The sequence below is a fragment of the Bombina bombina genome, chromosome 6, assembly GCF_027579735.1.
Source record: "Bombina bombina isolate aBomBom1 chromosome 6, aBomBom1.pri, whole genome shotgun sequence".
Taxonomy (NCBI): Eukaryota; Metazoa; Chordata; class Amphibia; order Anura; family Bombinatoridae; genus Bombina; species Bombina bombina.
The window spans coordinates 181,026,130-181,042,555 of NC_069504.1; the positions used below are offsets into that span (position 1 = coordinate 181,026,130).

Consider the following 16,426-nt stretch of genomic DNA (forward strand, 5'->3'; position numbering starts at 1 on the left):
ATACACTTAGCTTTGGTAGATCCAGCAGGCAGTGGTTTTCCTGTAGTATCTTCTGGCTCAGATGCAACGTGAGACATCTTGCAATATGTAAGAGAAAAAACAACATATAAAGCAAAATAAATCAAATTCCTTATAAGACAGTTTCAGGAATGGGAAAAAAATGCCAAACATCAAGCTTCTAGCAACCAGAAGCAAATGAAAATGAGACTGAAATAATGTGGAGACAAAAGCGACGCCCATATTTTTTGGCGCCAAATAAGACGCCCACATTATTTGGCGCCTAAATGCTTTTGGCGCCAAAAATGACGCCACATCCGGAACGCCGACATTTTTGGCGCAAAATAACGTCAAAAAAATGACGCAACTTCCGGCGACACGTATGACGCCGGAAACGGAAATGAATTTTTGCGCCAAAAAAATCCGCGCCAAAAATGACGCAATAAAATGAAGCATTTTCAGCCCCCGCGAGCCTAACAGCCCACAGGGAAAAAAGTCAAATTTTTGAGGTAAGACAAAATATGATAATTTAAAGCATAATCCCAAATATGAAACTGACTGTCTGGAAATAAGGAAAGTTGAACATTCTGAGTCAAGGCAAATAAATGTTTGAATACATATATTTAGAACTTTATAAATAAAGTGCCCAACCATAGCTTAGAGTGTCACAGAAAATAAGACTTACTTACCCCAGGACACTCATCTACATGTTTGTAGAAAGCCAAACCAGTACTGAAACGAGAATCAGTAGAGGAAATGGTAAATATAAGAGTATATCGTCGATCTGAAAAGGGAGGTAAGAGATGAATCTCTACGACCGATAACAGAGAACCTTATGAAATAGACCCCGTAGAAGGAGATCACTGCATTCAATAGGCAATACTCTCCTCACATCCCTCTGACATTCACTGCACGCTGAGAGGAAAACCGGGCTCCAACTTGCTGCGGAGCGCATATCAACGTAGAATCTAGCACAAACTTACTTCACCACCTCCCTTGGAGGCAAAGTTTGTAAAACTGATTTGTGGGTGTGGTGAGGGGTGTATTTATAGGCATTTTAAGGTTTGGGAAACTTTGCCCCTCCTGGTAGGAATGTATATCCCATACGTCACTAGCTCATGGACTCTTGTTAATTACATGAAAGAAAGTGTATTAATATAACCATGTTTTCTGTTCAAAACTGGGGAATGGGTAATAAAGGAAAAACAAAAATTGAGTTGACTGTTCCTTTGTCTAAAAAAGGCCATCACATTTTACTTAACCCCTTGTTATGTTGTGGTTTCCCATGTATGTCAACAGGAGGATATGGCTGATCTACCAATGAAATAGATCATTTTATTTTTGCAAATAATAGAGATAAATGTGTGTATTATTGCATTTATACATTATATTAGATTTTACTGGAAGTCACATCAGAAGCCTCCTTCATTATTCATATTTCTTCCATAAAAAGCACTTTGTCTAATGGTTTGTGCATTAGTTCCTGGTACAAAAAATTGGTTACATACCCCATTCCCCAACATTCATCCACTGCAGCAAAATGAAACATAGGAGGAAGGCACTTTCTGTTACAGTACATTTAATAGCTGACAGACTCCTAAATTTGTATTTATTTTTATTAAAAAAAATGGTTTTCGTGTAAATTAGAACTACAAAACAATTCTTTGACTGAAATCTCAGCTTTCAGTACTAAAATGATTCATGTTATTCTACGACATCAGAGCTTGACACATTGGCACCACTTAAAATATTCTGTTAATCTAAAATTTGTCAGTGGACCTCAAATTATAATAATATCCCATGGAAGAGCGTGTGCAAAAAATATTCTTTGCTTTAAATTATGATCATTGAGCTGTGAAAAGTTTTCATCCACCTCATAATAAAACTTTGAGGGGAAACAAAGAGCATGTTGAACCTTTGTGGAAGTGGTTAGGTTAAATGCTGATCTAATGATTTCTACGTTCACGTACTTTTATATCTTACAGATTGCCTGTTAGGCTCCTTGTAAAGGACAGTACTGTAAAATAGTTTTTCCCTTAATGTGTTATAAAATATAAGACAAATGGCTTCTTTAGATTTGTTTTTGTTTATAAAATAGATGGTTTGTTCTTTGAAACCAGAACCCATTAAAATGGGTTCAGATGGTGGGAAATCAGATCTCCTTTTTTTTATCAATTCTGTACACACTAATCCATTTCTTATATCTGTCTGTATACCAACGCCCAATACTTAGAGAGAACAATTCAAACCTCCAAACCTCTACTGGGAGTGTAATTTCTTCTGCTGGTGAGGTTTACACAACTTTCTATAGCCAATACTTAAGTATAGAAACTTTCAGTATAGGTTTGGATACTAAAGGCAAAAACATAATTTATGCTTACCTGATAAATTAATTTATTTCATGGCAGTGAGAGTCCATGATCCATTACTCATGGGAACTACTCTTCTCTACCACTAGGAGGAGGCAAAGATTCCCAAACCCCAAAAGCCTAAAAAAAAAACACCCTCCCACCTCACACATACCTCATTGAGACGGAATCTCTTTGAAATACCAAATAGTTACCTTTTTGGAAAATTGATCCTCCAACCATGGTGTTGAAGAAACAACAAGAGCTGATTGGTGTGACATTCTGCTAAAGGCAAAGACTGAGCTTGAACCAAGATGTCATCCAGGTATAGAAACACTGCAATACCCTGAGACCTAATCACAGACAATAGGGCACCCAGAACCTTTGTGAAAATTATTGGAGCTGAAGGCAGACCAAATGATAGAGCAACAAAACTGAAAATGCTTGTCCAGAAGGTAAACCTCAGAAACTGGAAATGTTCTCTGTGAATTGGAACACAAAGGTAAGCATTCTTTAAATCTATTGTGGAAATAAACTGACCTTGCTGAACAAAGGGCAGAATAGTCTGATTAGTTTCCATTTTGAAATATGGAATCCTTATAAACTTGTACAGAGCTTTCCGATCCAGAACTGGTCTGAAAGTACCTTCTTTCTTAGCAACAAAGAAGATATTTGAATTAAATCCCATCCGTGTTCCTGCAAAGGAACTAGAACAATCACTCCAATAGCTCCAGATCTGAGGCAGAGTGGAAAAAAGCTTCAGCTTTTACAGGATTCGTTGGAATATTGGATAGAAAAAAAACCTTCTCTGGGAGGCCTTGTTCTGAATCCTATTGGATATCCCTAAGAAACTATATTCAGAACCTCTTGATCCTTATCCTGGTGGAAAGAACAAAAACGATTAGAAGTTTTAGATTTCCCTCTAGACTTTTTGTCCTGAGGAAGAAATGCCCTTTACCTTCAGTAACAGTGGATATTATAGAATCTAAATCATAACCAAACAACTACTTTCTCTGAAAGGAAAGAGATAATAATCTGGATTTAGACACCTTATCAGAAGACTAAGATTTAAGCCATAAAGCTCTACTGGCAAGGACTGCCAAAGACATTAATCTTCATAATATCAAATACAGCATCACAAATTAAAAAAAAAAGTGGCACTTTTGAGTAAACCCAAAAGATTTGCACTAGCAGAGTCATCAGAATACTGTTATGAAAAACTAGACAACCATTATGTTGAAGCAGCAGCCACATCAGCAATAGAAATAGCTGTCCTGAACAAATACCTTGCTTGTAAAAAAAGCCCTTCTATGCAAAAAACCCTCTAATTTTCTATCTAAAGGGTCTTTAAGAAAAGTAATATATTTCAAAGGAATAGTAGTAATAGTTAGAAATGGCCCCATCCACCTTGGGAACTGTTTTCCCACAAATCAATATTAGCAGCAGCTAAAGGATATAACTTTTTAAACCTTGTAGAAGGAGTAAACGAATTACCTGGCTTAGACCATTCAGACACTGCATCCTTGATAAAATTTTGGTCAGGAAACCAGGAATAAGGCAGAGTCGTGAAGTGCTAAATTAATCACACCTTTATTAAAAAATGTAAAAAAAAATTCTAGAAGGCTCATAAGCAGCTTGGCAGCCATTACAAATACTGAGTACTGCATCACTCTTTTGAACTTTTATAGGCAATATAGAATGTTTTAAGATTAATGCCATTTCTATGTTAGCTATCGTGAAGTACTCAACACATTTCAGTTGTACAGTAACCAGTTATTCTCCTTGTCTTGTTTGATCAATGTACAGTCGTTGTATGCCTGAACTTAAACCTCAATAAAATAAAATAAAAAAATAATAAATAACAAAAAATAATAAAGAGTCCATATGCCAAATGACAAGCCAGGAGTCAAAGCCAGAGCAGGAAGTCAGACGAGCTGGGTCAGGAGCCAATGCGAGTAGTCAGACGAGCCGGGGTCAGGAACACAAATATCTGCTGAGGCAGGAAAAAGCCAGGGATCAGGAACCAGAAGGGCAGTTAAACAAGCCAGATAATACACAGAATCAGGAACACAGGAACTCACAGACAAGTCTGGAGACAACACAAGGGCAAAGGCAGACTGAACTGAGGCACTTAAATAGGGAATGATGACATCATCATTCCGGGACTGCAACCTGTCTATCTTTGATAAAGTTCTCCAGTTTGCCATAAGAGGGAGCCTAGAGTGCGCCATGTTACACACTCTGCTACAAGCAACTGGAGAAGACAGGTAAGTCTAATATGGCAGCAAATAACAATAAAAGTGTCACGGTTCCCACCGTTCCATGCAGACAGCCAGGCGTGGTTGCCCCTTTGGGGGCAAGCGAGGGACTTGAACCTCGGTCCTCTTCATGATTCCTGTTTCTAGTTTAGGTGACCCCAGCTCTGCTTATCGTTTACCTGAACCTCTGGCTTCCTTTGATCTCTGCAATACCTTGACTACTCTCTTGGATTTACCCTTGTTTGTACAGCATACTGGGAATCCTTGGTTTTTGCACATAGCCCCCGTGCATTTATTCACAGCCCAGATGGTTTTCTTACCTGATCACTTTGGGCTGTGATACCTGTAAGTGTGAGCATATATCTCTGCTACAGACTCTAATCCAGGTAAGACCTTTACATAAGAACTGACCATTATGGAGCCCACAGAGATGAACAGGATGCTCACTACCCTGACCCAGCAAGAATCCAACTTGTCTCAGACTGTTCTGGATTTGCAGCGGGACTTTGGTGCTCTTAAAGGTACGGTACACCAAGAACCATCGTATCGTGAACCTTTTGTACTATTACCTGAGATTCGATGGTAGCCGTTCCTCCTTCTTGTCCTTTAAGGTAGATTGTAAGCCGTTGTTTGCCTTAAAGCCTCTGACTTCATCATGGTTCGCTCAGCCATCAACCTGCTTTCTGGGCAGATAAAAAAATGGGCACACCAGATGCTCCTGGCTAATAGTCCTGTCCTAGACAAATGGGGGCTTTCATAACAGCCATGGCCACTCAGTGTACTACCACAAGGCAAACTAAGGCTCCAAGGACTGTTCCAGGTTCCCACCGATCACTGCTTCCTTGTGACTGGGATGCTTTTTACCAGTACTCACCCGCAAACCTTGATGCTCCTGATGAATCGTATACTCCTTCCCAGGACATTGAGGAGCCCATGGAGATAGGGGTAATCCGGAAAAAGGCAGGCTCCCCAAGAAAGAGCCAGAAGGAGGAGCCATGGCCTTTGCTTTTACTGCGGGGAAAAAGGGCACTTCATCTCCAATTGCCCTATTCGCCCACCTCGGTCTCCAGCTCTCCAAACGGGCACTGTTTTTGTTCAACCTCTTTGTTCTACATGCAATTCTGTGAGGTGCCAAGGTTGCTGTCATGGCTGTCCATGTTCTGCTGTTCAGAAGAGTCTACTAACCTCTGAAACTGTTATTTCCTGTAAACCTACGGAACCTGCTCTTGCTAGTCCTGAAGTCCCTGAGACCTCAGTTATGCCTTTACCTCTTGCTCCTGAAGCATCTTCTCAACTTCCTGATGATTTGCCTAATCCTGAAACCATCATCACTTCTGTACCGTCAAGCACCAGCATTACGTTCTGTCCTGACAAAGTACTGCCACCTGACTGGACTTATGCCTCGAATGGTACTCTTGTTTGCAAGCAGGATTTTGTGATGTTCAGGAAAACATTGCAAGCTGTGAGTACTTCGACAGCAGCCAATACCAAAAAGAATAGGAAGAAGTCTGCCAAGGCCACTATTGGTACAGTGTTTCCCAGTAATGTAGATTATGACCAAATTTTCGGTCTGGATGCCTATGCGAGAGACGCCATCCTGCCAGATGACATCCTTGACATGTCCGATGATGAGGTTGACTTCACCCCCGAACTCAAAGTGGTCTCTACCCAGCCTGTTCACTTTCGGGGGCCATTTTAAGGGGAGGCAACTGTCACGGTTCCCACCGTTCCATGCAGACAGCCAGGCATGGTCGCCCCTTTGGGGCAAGCGAGGGACTTGAACCTGGGTCCTCTCTTATCCTAGGCTTGTTCTCTTGCCTCTAAGCCACGGCTGCTTCTCTCTATTTGTGTGTGTATGAAAGCCTTTCATTACCTTTCCTTACCCTGCCTGCAGCACTGGGGCTGGACTCTGGATATTGCTTTTTCTGGATCACCTGTGCTCATTTACAACCTGTTAGTCAGACTTTCCTGGGACTTCCTACCAATTAGCAGCTCATTATCTGGCTATATAACCCTGCCTTTTCCTGTGCTCAGTGTCAGTTCTTTGTTTCATGTTACTAGTTTAGGTGTCTTTGTTCCTGAATCCCCAAGACTGACCCTGGCTTGTGACCCCGGCTCTGCTCATCGTTTACCTGCACCTCTGGCTTCCTTTGATCTCTGCAATACCTTGACTACTCTCTTGGATTTACCCTTGTTTGTACAGTATACTCGGATCCTTGGTTTTTGCACATAGCCCCCGTGCATTTATTCACAGCCCAGGCGGTTTTCTTACCTTATCACTTTGGGCTGTGATACCTGTAAGGGTGAGCACATATCTCTGCTACAGACTCCAATCCAGGTAAGACCTTTACAAAAAGTCAGGGAGAAACCCTAACAATTTTTCACAGTAGGTGAAACATTATGAATATTCTCCAGTAATGAACAAACAGAAGGTGCATCAATACCCAAAGAAACAGCATTACTTTGGTCGGATTGCATTAATAATTCTAAACATGAGTCACATAAATTAGCTGGAGAAGGCACCTTAGTTTTTTTTACAATCAGCACAACTTATAATGGTAGAAAAGTGTTTAAAAGTGTTTAATGGGGTAGATTTAGGGACACACTGCTTCATTATAGCAAATGACAAAGCAATGCAATAAACACTATAACCCCCTTTAAAAGCTCTTTAAGAATGGAAATCACTAACCCCCCCCCACCTCTTCCAGCAGATTTTCAAATAAACTCACAGGTATAATGCGCGCTAAGCCGAACAGCAAAACTAAGCAGGAAACATTAAGATTGCTTCCTAAGGGCAGATAAATCACATCAGAATGAGTAAAACTCGTGAAAAAAATTAACAGCTATAAAGGATTTAGCCTAACCCCAACGTGTGCATGGCCGAGGACAGACATGCGTAAACCAGCTGAAGAGCAAAAGTAACTATAATAAATAAAAAAGGAACAAATGCTAACTCGACAAGCGTTAACCTAAAGACCGATGCACAAAATTCAATCTAAGTGCGCAACAAAAGCCAATGAGTGCAAAACATCAAGGGGAATAATGTAAAGGATTCCAGGGCATATATATTGGCAAATATATATATATATATATAAGCTTAGAAAAGTACCCCCCAAAAAAATATAGAGCGTCTAAATGTTAATAAATGATACTTACCAATAGACACTCATCCACCAGCAAACAAGCAGCAGAGAGCCAAACCGGTACTGAAACATATCAGCAGAGGTTATGGAATAGGAGTATATTGAAGATCCATAAAGGTAGGAAAAAGACAAGTCCCTGCTACCAATTAAATAAGGTTTATTGAAATATAAGAATCATAAACCATACCCCATATACATCCCTCTGACAAGCACAGTACCCATTCTTCAACCACCTCTAGCGGAGTCAAAGTAAAGACTGAGGTATGTGTGAGGTGGGAGGGGTTTTATAGAGCTCTTGGGGTCTGGGATCTTTGCCTCCTCATAGTGGTAGAGAATAGTAATTCCCAGGAGTAATAGATTGTGGACCACCTGTATGAAAGAAATCAGCTATTTCAAATGCAAAATAAAAGGTAAATAAGCAATTTGGAGCAAAATGGATGATTGGAAACAAATAAAAAAAGAGGAGAAAAAATTAAGGTACACTGTCCTTTTAAGTTTCTAGAAAAGCAGAGTCTGCTAAGGATCTGGGTGCTGAGTGTCAAAAAGATTATTAGACCTTCTGTGTATACATGCCAGTGCAGCTGTACATATTTGTGGCTACTCACTCATTTAATTCTAATGCTTCATGTGCAGCAGAAATCCTGGCTTGTGGGTTTCTTTCTCTCCATGCCTTCTGCATTACTGTAAAAATAACAAGACAACAGTTATAATAATTACATCATTAGTACTCTAAATGTGTGCACCATACTGTAAACATGTATTTGTTTGCCAATTATATAACAGCAGTCTGTCACAATGCAATTTGGTCATTTGGCATTTTGTGTTGTTTATTAAGAGTCTTCAGAAATATATTGACTACATTTTTGACAAACAATGATTTCTATATATATTTTTGTAAACTGAAACAATTACAGGGGCACTGTACTGTAATGTTTTCCCCTTAATGGTTTTCCCAATTACTTGCTATACAAGCAACATAGTATTTTATTCTCATAACTGAAATAGCTGTTTTTGCTATTTAAAACAGTCACCTATAATGAAAATGTCAATGCCTAAGTGCTTGCTTAAAGAAAAATTGTATGCAACTATTTGTACAACTTAGGTGCTGACAGGAAGAGAAGAGGAGGGGTCATGACAAACAACTTTGTTAAAACCCGGGAAGTGGGCGCTATGTCCTTAAGAACAGATTTTTTTAGGATGTAAATTAAATAGAGCACCTAAAAATTTTTTTTTAAATGATTTCTGCTTTTTTTTAAAACCATTTCAAAACTATATATAGATATTAGCACGTTCACAATGAGAGTACTAAAAAACATAAATTATGCTTACCAGATAATTTAATTTCCTTCTGTATAAGGAGAGTCTACGTCTTCATTCCTTACTGTTGGGAAATACTGAACCTGGCCACCAGGAGGAGGCAAAAAACCCCCAGCTAAAGGCTTAAATAACTCTCCCACTTCCCCTATCCCCCAGTCATTCTGCCGAGGGAACAAGGAACAGTACTAGAAATATCAGGGTATAAAAGGTGCCAGAAGAGAAATATAAATTTAGGGTGCCGTCCATCTGAGAACACGGGTGGGGGGCGTGGACTCTCCTTATAAAGAAGGAAATGAAATTATCTGGTAAGCATAATTTATGTTTTTTTAGTACTTGTATTGTGAACATGCTAATATCTATATATAGTTTTGAAATGGTTTAAAAAAAAAAAAAGCAGAAATCATTTAAAAAAAATTTTTTTTAGGTGCTCTTATCTGGTAAGCATAATTTATGTTTTCCTTCTTAATATAAGGAGAGTCCACGGCTTCATTACTTACTGTTGGGAAACTTATACCCAAGCTCTAGAGGACACTGAATGAAAATGGGAGGGACAAGAACAGAGGCGAACCCTAATCTGAGGGCACCACAGTCTGCAAAACCTTTCTCCCGAAGGCTGAAAGGTTTCTCCCGAAGGCCAAAAGGCAAGAGAGGTAGCCATAGCTTTTTGACCTCTACGTTTTCCAGAATAGACAACAAAGAAGATGTATGACGAAAATCTTTGGTCGCTCGCAAGTAAAACTTTAAAGCACGAACCACGTCCAAGTTGTGCAATAGACGCTCCTTCTTAGAGGAAGGATTAGGACACAGAGAAGGAACAACAATTTCCTGATTAATATTCTTATTAGTAACAACCTTAGGAAGGAATCCAGGTTTGGTACGCAGAACGACTGAACGTCTGGAACATCTGCCAGACGTTTGTGCAGTAGAATTGATAAAGCAGATATCTGTCCCCTTAAGGAACTAGCTGATAGCCCCTTCTCCAATCCTTCTTGGAGAAAGGACAAAATCCTAGGAATCCTGATCTTACTCCATGAGTAGCCATTGGATTCGCACCAATAAAGATATTAACGCCATATCTTATGATACATTTTCCTGGTGACAGGCTTTCGAGCCAGAATCAAGGTATCTATGACCGACTCAGAGAACCCCCGCTTGGATAAGATCAAGCATTCAATCTCCAAGCATTCAGAAGCAGAGAAACTAGATTTGGATGCTGGAACGGACCTTGAATCAGAAGGTCCTGTCTCAGTGGCAGAGTCCATGGTGGAAGAGATGACATGTCCACCAGGTCTGCATACCAAGTCCTGCGTGGCCACGCAGGTGCTATCAAAATCACCGAAGCTCTCTCCTGTTTGATTCTGGCAATCAAACGAAGAAGGAGAGGAAAAGGTGGAAACACATAAGCCAGGTTGAACGACCAGGGTACTGCCAGAGCATCTATCAGTACTGCCTGAGAATCCCTTGACCTGGACCCGTAACGAGGAAGTTTGGCATTCTGACGAGACGCCATGAGAGCCAATTCTGGTGTGCCCCATTGCTGAATCAATTGTGCAAACACCTCTGGATGGAGTTCCCACTCCCCCGGATGAAAAGTCTGACTACTTAGAAAATCCGCTTACCAGTTCTCCACTCCTGGGATATAGATTGCTGATAGATGGCAAGAGTGAGTCTCTGCCCATCAAATTATTTTGGTAACCTCTATCATCACTAGAGAACTCTTTGTTCCCCCCTGATGATTGATATATGCTACAGTTGTGATATTGTCCGACTGAAATCTTATGAATCTGGCAAACGCCAGCTGAGGCCTCTTTTGTGAGAGGGATAAGTGAACTCTTTTTTACTTTCACCTTCCACCCGTGAGATCTTAGAAAAGCCAACACGATGTCCGTGTGAGACTTGGCTAGTTGGTAAGTTGACACCTGGATTAAGATATCGTCCAGATAAGGCGCCATAGCTATGCCCCGCGGCCTTAGAACCGCCAGAAGGGACCCTAGCACCTTTGTGAAAATTCTGGCAGCCGTGGCCAACCCGAAGGGAAGAGCCACAAACTGGTAATGCTTGTCCAGAAAGGCGAACCTGAGGAACTGGTGATGATCTTTGTGGATAGGAATGTGTAGATACGCATCCTTTAAGTCCACGGTGGTCATATATTGACCCTCCTGGATCATTGGCAAAATAGTCCGAATGGTCTCCATCTTGAAGGATGGGACTCTGAGTAATTTGTTTAATTGGTCTGAAAGTTCCCTCTTTTTGGGAACCACAAACAGATTGGAGTAGAACCCTTGCCCCTGTTCAGTTTCCGGAACTGGGCAGATCACTCCCATGGAAAATAGGTCTTCTACACAGCGTAAGAACGCCTCTCTTTTTGTCTGGTTTACAGACAATTGAGAAAGATGGAATCTCCCCCTTGGGGGAGAATCTTTGAAATCTAGACGATACCCCTGGGTTACTATTTCTAAAGCCCAGGAATTCTGAACGTCTCTTGCCCAAGCCTGAGCGAAGAGAGAAAGTCTGCCCCCTACTAGATCCAGTCCCGGATCGGGGGCTACCCCTTCATGCTGTCTTGGAGGCAGCAGCGGGCTTCTTGGCCTGTTTACCCTTGTTCCAAGTCTGGTTAGGTCTCCAGACTGACTTGGATTGAGCAAGATTCCCCTCTTGCTTTGCAGCAGGGGAAGAGGAACAGGGACCACCTTTGAAGTTTCGAAAGGAACAAAAATTATTTTGTTTGGTCCTCATCTTATTCGTCTTATCCTGAGGAAGGGCATGGCCTTTCCCTCCAGTGATGTCTGAAATTATCTCTTTCAGTTCAGGCCCGAATAGGGTCTTACCCTTGAAAGGGATGGCTAAAAGCTTAGCTTTTGATGACACATCAGCAGACCAGGACTTAAGCCATAACGCTCTACGCGCTAAAATGGCAAAACCTGAATTCTTCGCCGCTAATTTAGCCAATTGAAAAGCGGCATCTCTAATGAAAGAATTAGCTAGCTTGAGAGCCCTAATTCTATCCAGAATATCCTCTAATGGAGTCTCAACCTGAAGAGCCTCTTCCAGAGCCTCGAACCAAAAGGACACTGCAGTAGTTACAGGAACAATGCACGCTATAGGTTGGAAAAGAAAACCTTGATGAACAAATATTTTCTTCAGGAGACCCTCTAATTTTTTATCCATAGGATCTTTGAAAGCACAACTGTCCTCTATAGGTATAGTTGTACGCTTAGCCAGGGTAGAAATAGCTCCCTCCACCTTATTTTATCACCTCTTTCACTTTACCCTTCCTAGTACTTAGAGTAGGCAAAGAAAATGACTGGGGGGTGGAGCTAAGGGAGGAGCTATATAGACAGCTCTGCTGTGGTGCTCTTTGCCACTTCCTGTAGGGAAGGATAATATCCCACAAGTAAAGGATGAATCCATGGACTCGTCTTACCTTTATAGAAGAAAAGAACCTTCCAGGACAACAACTTAATGTCAATTTCATGCATAGGCTCAAACGGAGTCCGTAGCAAAACCTTAAGAACCAGATTCAGACTCCAAGGAGGAGTCGAAGATCTGAACACAGGTCTGATCCTAATCAGAGCTTTAACAAAAGACTGAACATCTGAAAGCTCAGAGAGCCTCTTGTGCAGTAAAACAGACAAGGCCGAAATCTGTCTCGTCTGGGAATTGGCCGAAAGACCCTTCTCCAGTCCCTCATGGAGAAACAATAGAATCCTGGCAACCTTAACTTTATGCCAGGAAAATCCACGCTCTTCACACCAGAATAAGTAGGTTCTCCACACCTTATGATAGATGCGACGAGTAACCGGCTTACGAGCTTGAAAGCTTGAATGAGAGTATCAATAACTCTCTGAGAAAACCCTCTCTTGGCAAGGACTAAGCGTTCAATCTCCATGCAGTAAGCCTCAGAGAATCTAGATTTTGATGAACAAAAGGACCTTGTTCTAGCAGATCCCTGCAACAAGGTAACTTCCATGGAGGAGAAGATGACATCCTCACTAGATCTGCGAACCACGTCCTTTGTGGACATGATGGAGCAATCAGTATTACTGACACCTGTTCCTGCTTGATGCGGGGCCACTACCCGAAGGAGGAGTGGTAACAGCAGAAAAATGTAGATTAGACTGAACCTCCAAGGTACTGCTAATGCATCTATTAGCTCTGCCTGAGGATCCCTGGACCTCGACCCATATCTGGGTAGCTTCATATTGAGAGAGACTCCATGAGATCTTTCTCTGGCGTCCCTCACATGCTGCATAACTCCGCAAACACTTCGGGATGGAGAGACCATTCCCCCAGATGAAAGAATTGTCTGCTGAGAAAGTCCGCTTCCCAGTTGTGCACACTTGGAATGTGGATTGCTGACAGCAAACAGTTGTGGGCCTCCGCCCACTCCAGAATCCGAGATACTTACCTCATTGCTAGGGAGATTCTCGTTCCCCCCTGATGGTTGATGTAAGCCACCAAGGTTATTTTGTCTGATTGGAATATGATGAACCGGGATGAACCCAGAAGAGGCCAGGCCTTCAGAGCATTGTAGATTGCTCAAAGTTCCAGAATGTTAATCAGGAGGGAGCATTCCTCCTGAGACCACAGGCCCTGCGCCTTCGTACCACCCCAAACAGCTCCCCATCCTGATAGACTTGCATCCATAGTCACAATCTCCCAGCATGGTCTTAGAAAGGATATCCCTCGGGACTCATGATCTGGACAGAGCCACCAAGAGAGCAATTCTCTCGACGGCTGTCCAGGGAAAACTGTTGAGACAGATCCGAAAGATCACCGTTCCACTGCCTCAGCATACACAGCTGTAATGGTCTGAGATGGAACCTGGCAAAGGGAATTATGTCCATGCTGGACAACATGAGACCCATTACCTCCATACACTGAGCAACAGATGGCCTTAAGGAGGTCCAGAGGGCAAGACATGCCGAAGCTGGCTTGCAACGCCTCTGGTCGGTTAGAAATATCCTCACGTATATCGAGTCTATTATAGAACCCAGGAATTCTACCCTGGTACTTGAAATAAGAGAACTCTCTTCTAAGTTTATCTTCCATCCATGAGATCCAAGAAGAGAGAGAAGAGATACTGAATGGTCCTCCGTTAGACAAAAGGATGATGCTTGAACCAGAATGTCATCCAAGTAGGGAGCTACTGCTATACCTTGGGTTCTGGAACTTTTGTAAAGATTCTTGGAGCAGTAGCTAGACCAAACGGAAGTGCAATAAACTGGAAGTGCTGATCCAGGAACGCAAACCTTAGGAACTGAAAGTGGTCCCTGTGGATTGGAACATGAAGGTAGGCATCCTTCAGATATATAGTAGTCATAAACTGTCCTTCCTGAACTAGAGGAAGGATGGACCTTAATGTCTCCATCTTGAACGAGGGGACATTTAGAAACTTGTTTAAGCACTTTAGGTCCAGAATCAGACGGAAAGTTCCCTCGTTCTTTGGGACTACGAACAGGTTTGAATAGTATCCCAAACCTCTTTCTGCGATAGGAAACGGGACAATGACACCTAAGGAGGAAAGATCCTGCAAGCACCCCAGAAAGGCTTCCCTCTTTTCTAGTCTGGAAGACAGGCTTGAGAGGAGAAATCTGCCCCTGGGTGGATGATATTTGAAACCTATCTTGTATCCCTGAGCTATGACCTCCAGGACCCATGGATCCTGCACGCCCCTGAACTAAGCTTCTGAAAACAGTAACAGTCTGCTCCCTACACGATCCAGCACCGGATTGGGGGCCGCCCCTTCATGCCGACTTGTTCTCAGCGGACTTCTTGTTCTGCTTGGATTTATTCCAGGATTGAGCCGGCTTCCAAGTGCTCTTGGTTTGCTCGGGCTTAGAGAAGGACTGCTGACGTTGGGACTTTTGAGAACGAAAGGAATGAAAATTAGATTTGTTCTTTTTATCCTGCGGTAGGAAGGCACCCCCTGTAACTGTGGAGATAATGGAGTCCAGGCCTGGACCAAATAAAATATTTCCCTTAAAGGGGAGGGAAAGTAGTCCTGTCCGCAGACCAGGACTTCAACCAGAGCGCACAACGGGTCTGTACTGAGAAACCAGAGATCTTAGCATTCAGGCGAATAATCTGCATGTTTGCATCACAGATAAAAGAATAAGCAATTCTCAATGCTTTAATTCTTTCTTGGATAACATAAAGGGGACCCTCCACCTCGATCAAATCCACTAAGGAGTCGCACCAGTAGGCCGCAGCTCCAGCAACTGAGGCAACAGCTGTTGCCGGTTGAAATAAGTATCCCGTATGCTGAAACATTTTTCTGAGAAAAGTTTCCATCTTCTTATCCATCGGCTCTCTGAATGATGAGCTATCCTCAAGAGGTATAGTAGTACGCTTGGCTAGCGTGGAGATAGTGCCATCCACCTTAGGAACGGAGCACACCCCACAACTCCAGCTGAGAGTCCGGGACCGGGAATAATTTTTTAAAGGCAGACGAAGGGAAAAAGGAATGATCCAATTCTATCCCAGTTGTTCTTAATAATGTTCACCATTTTTACAGGTACAGGAAAAGTTAGCACAACTACCCTGTCCTCGTACACTCTGTCTAATTTTCTGATCAAAGGATCATCAGGCAACTTGGCCTCTGGAACCTCTAATGTCGACAGAACCTCCTTTAGAAGAAAACGTAAGTGTTCAATTTTTTTTCCTTTTATTTTTCTTTTCTTTTAGTTTTTAAAGAGCTTTATTGATGTAAAAGTAAGTCAACAAAAAAAAAAAAAAAAAGAGAGGAGCGGGAGGGGGTCGCAGGCCTTGGACTGCAAACCAAAAATAAAAAGATAAAGGACTGGATGTGTTACATAGAGATAGAGGGATGCCAACTAGGCTGGAGTGAAGTCACCCAATCCTCCCAAATGAGTTTGTGTAAATCGATTTTGTTTAGAGTAAAGAAGATGTTCTTTTCCATTGAGTTAAAAAAGGCCATGATGTGCAAGACAGAGTTCCAACTCGGGGATTTATCTTTTTTCCAACTTCTGGCGATGGCTAACTTAGTGGCGGTAAATAGATAAATGCATAAGTAGCTCTTGTGCTTTGGGAGGGGGTGATGGCCAATGTGAAGAAGGACTGTTTCGAGGGACCTTATAAGGTGAATACCTAGCCTTGTTAATGTGGTGAATACCCTATTCCACAACGCCTTCATTTTGGGACAGCCCCACCAAATATGAAGGGAATCACCCGGCAAGCCACAGGCCTGCCAACAAAGAGGAGAAGCAATCAGGCCAAGCTTAAATAGTCTCATGGGGACAAAATACCAATGTGTAAGCAATTTGTAAAAAGTTTCAAATAGGGTTGTACAGGCTTTGGAGGTAAGGTCAAAGGCTTTAGACCAAATTTGTGGTGTGTAATA

At 42.0% G+C, this 16,426-nt stretch overlaps 1 protein-coding gene across 3 annotated transcripts in view; it reads right to left on the bottom strand.

The window, feature by feature from the left end:
- The window catches only part of ST7 (suppression of tumorigenicity 7), a 489,358-nt gene that overhangs the window by 112,947 nt on the left and 359,985 nt on the right, over positions 1–16,426 (bottom strand). For all 3 annotated transcript variants that reach the window (XM_053716687.1, XM_053716686.1, XM_053716688.1), the window contains exon 6: positions 8,352–8,427. In XM_053716687.1, coding sequence (XP_053572662.1) covers positions 8,352–8,427 — 76 coding nt within the window. The remainder of the gene's footprint in view (positions 1–8,351; positions 8,428–16,426) is intronic.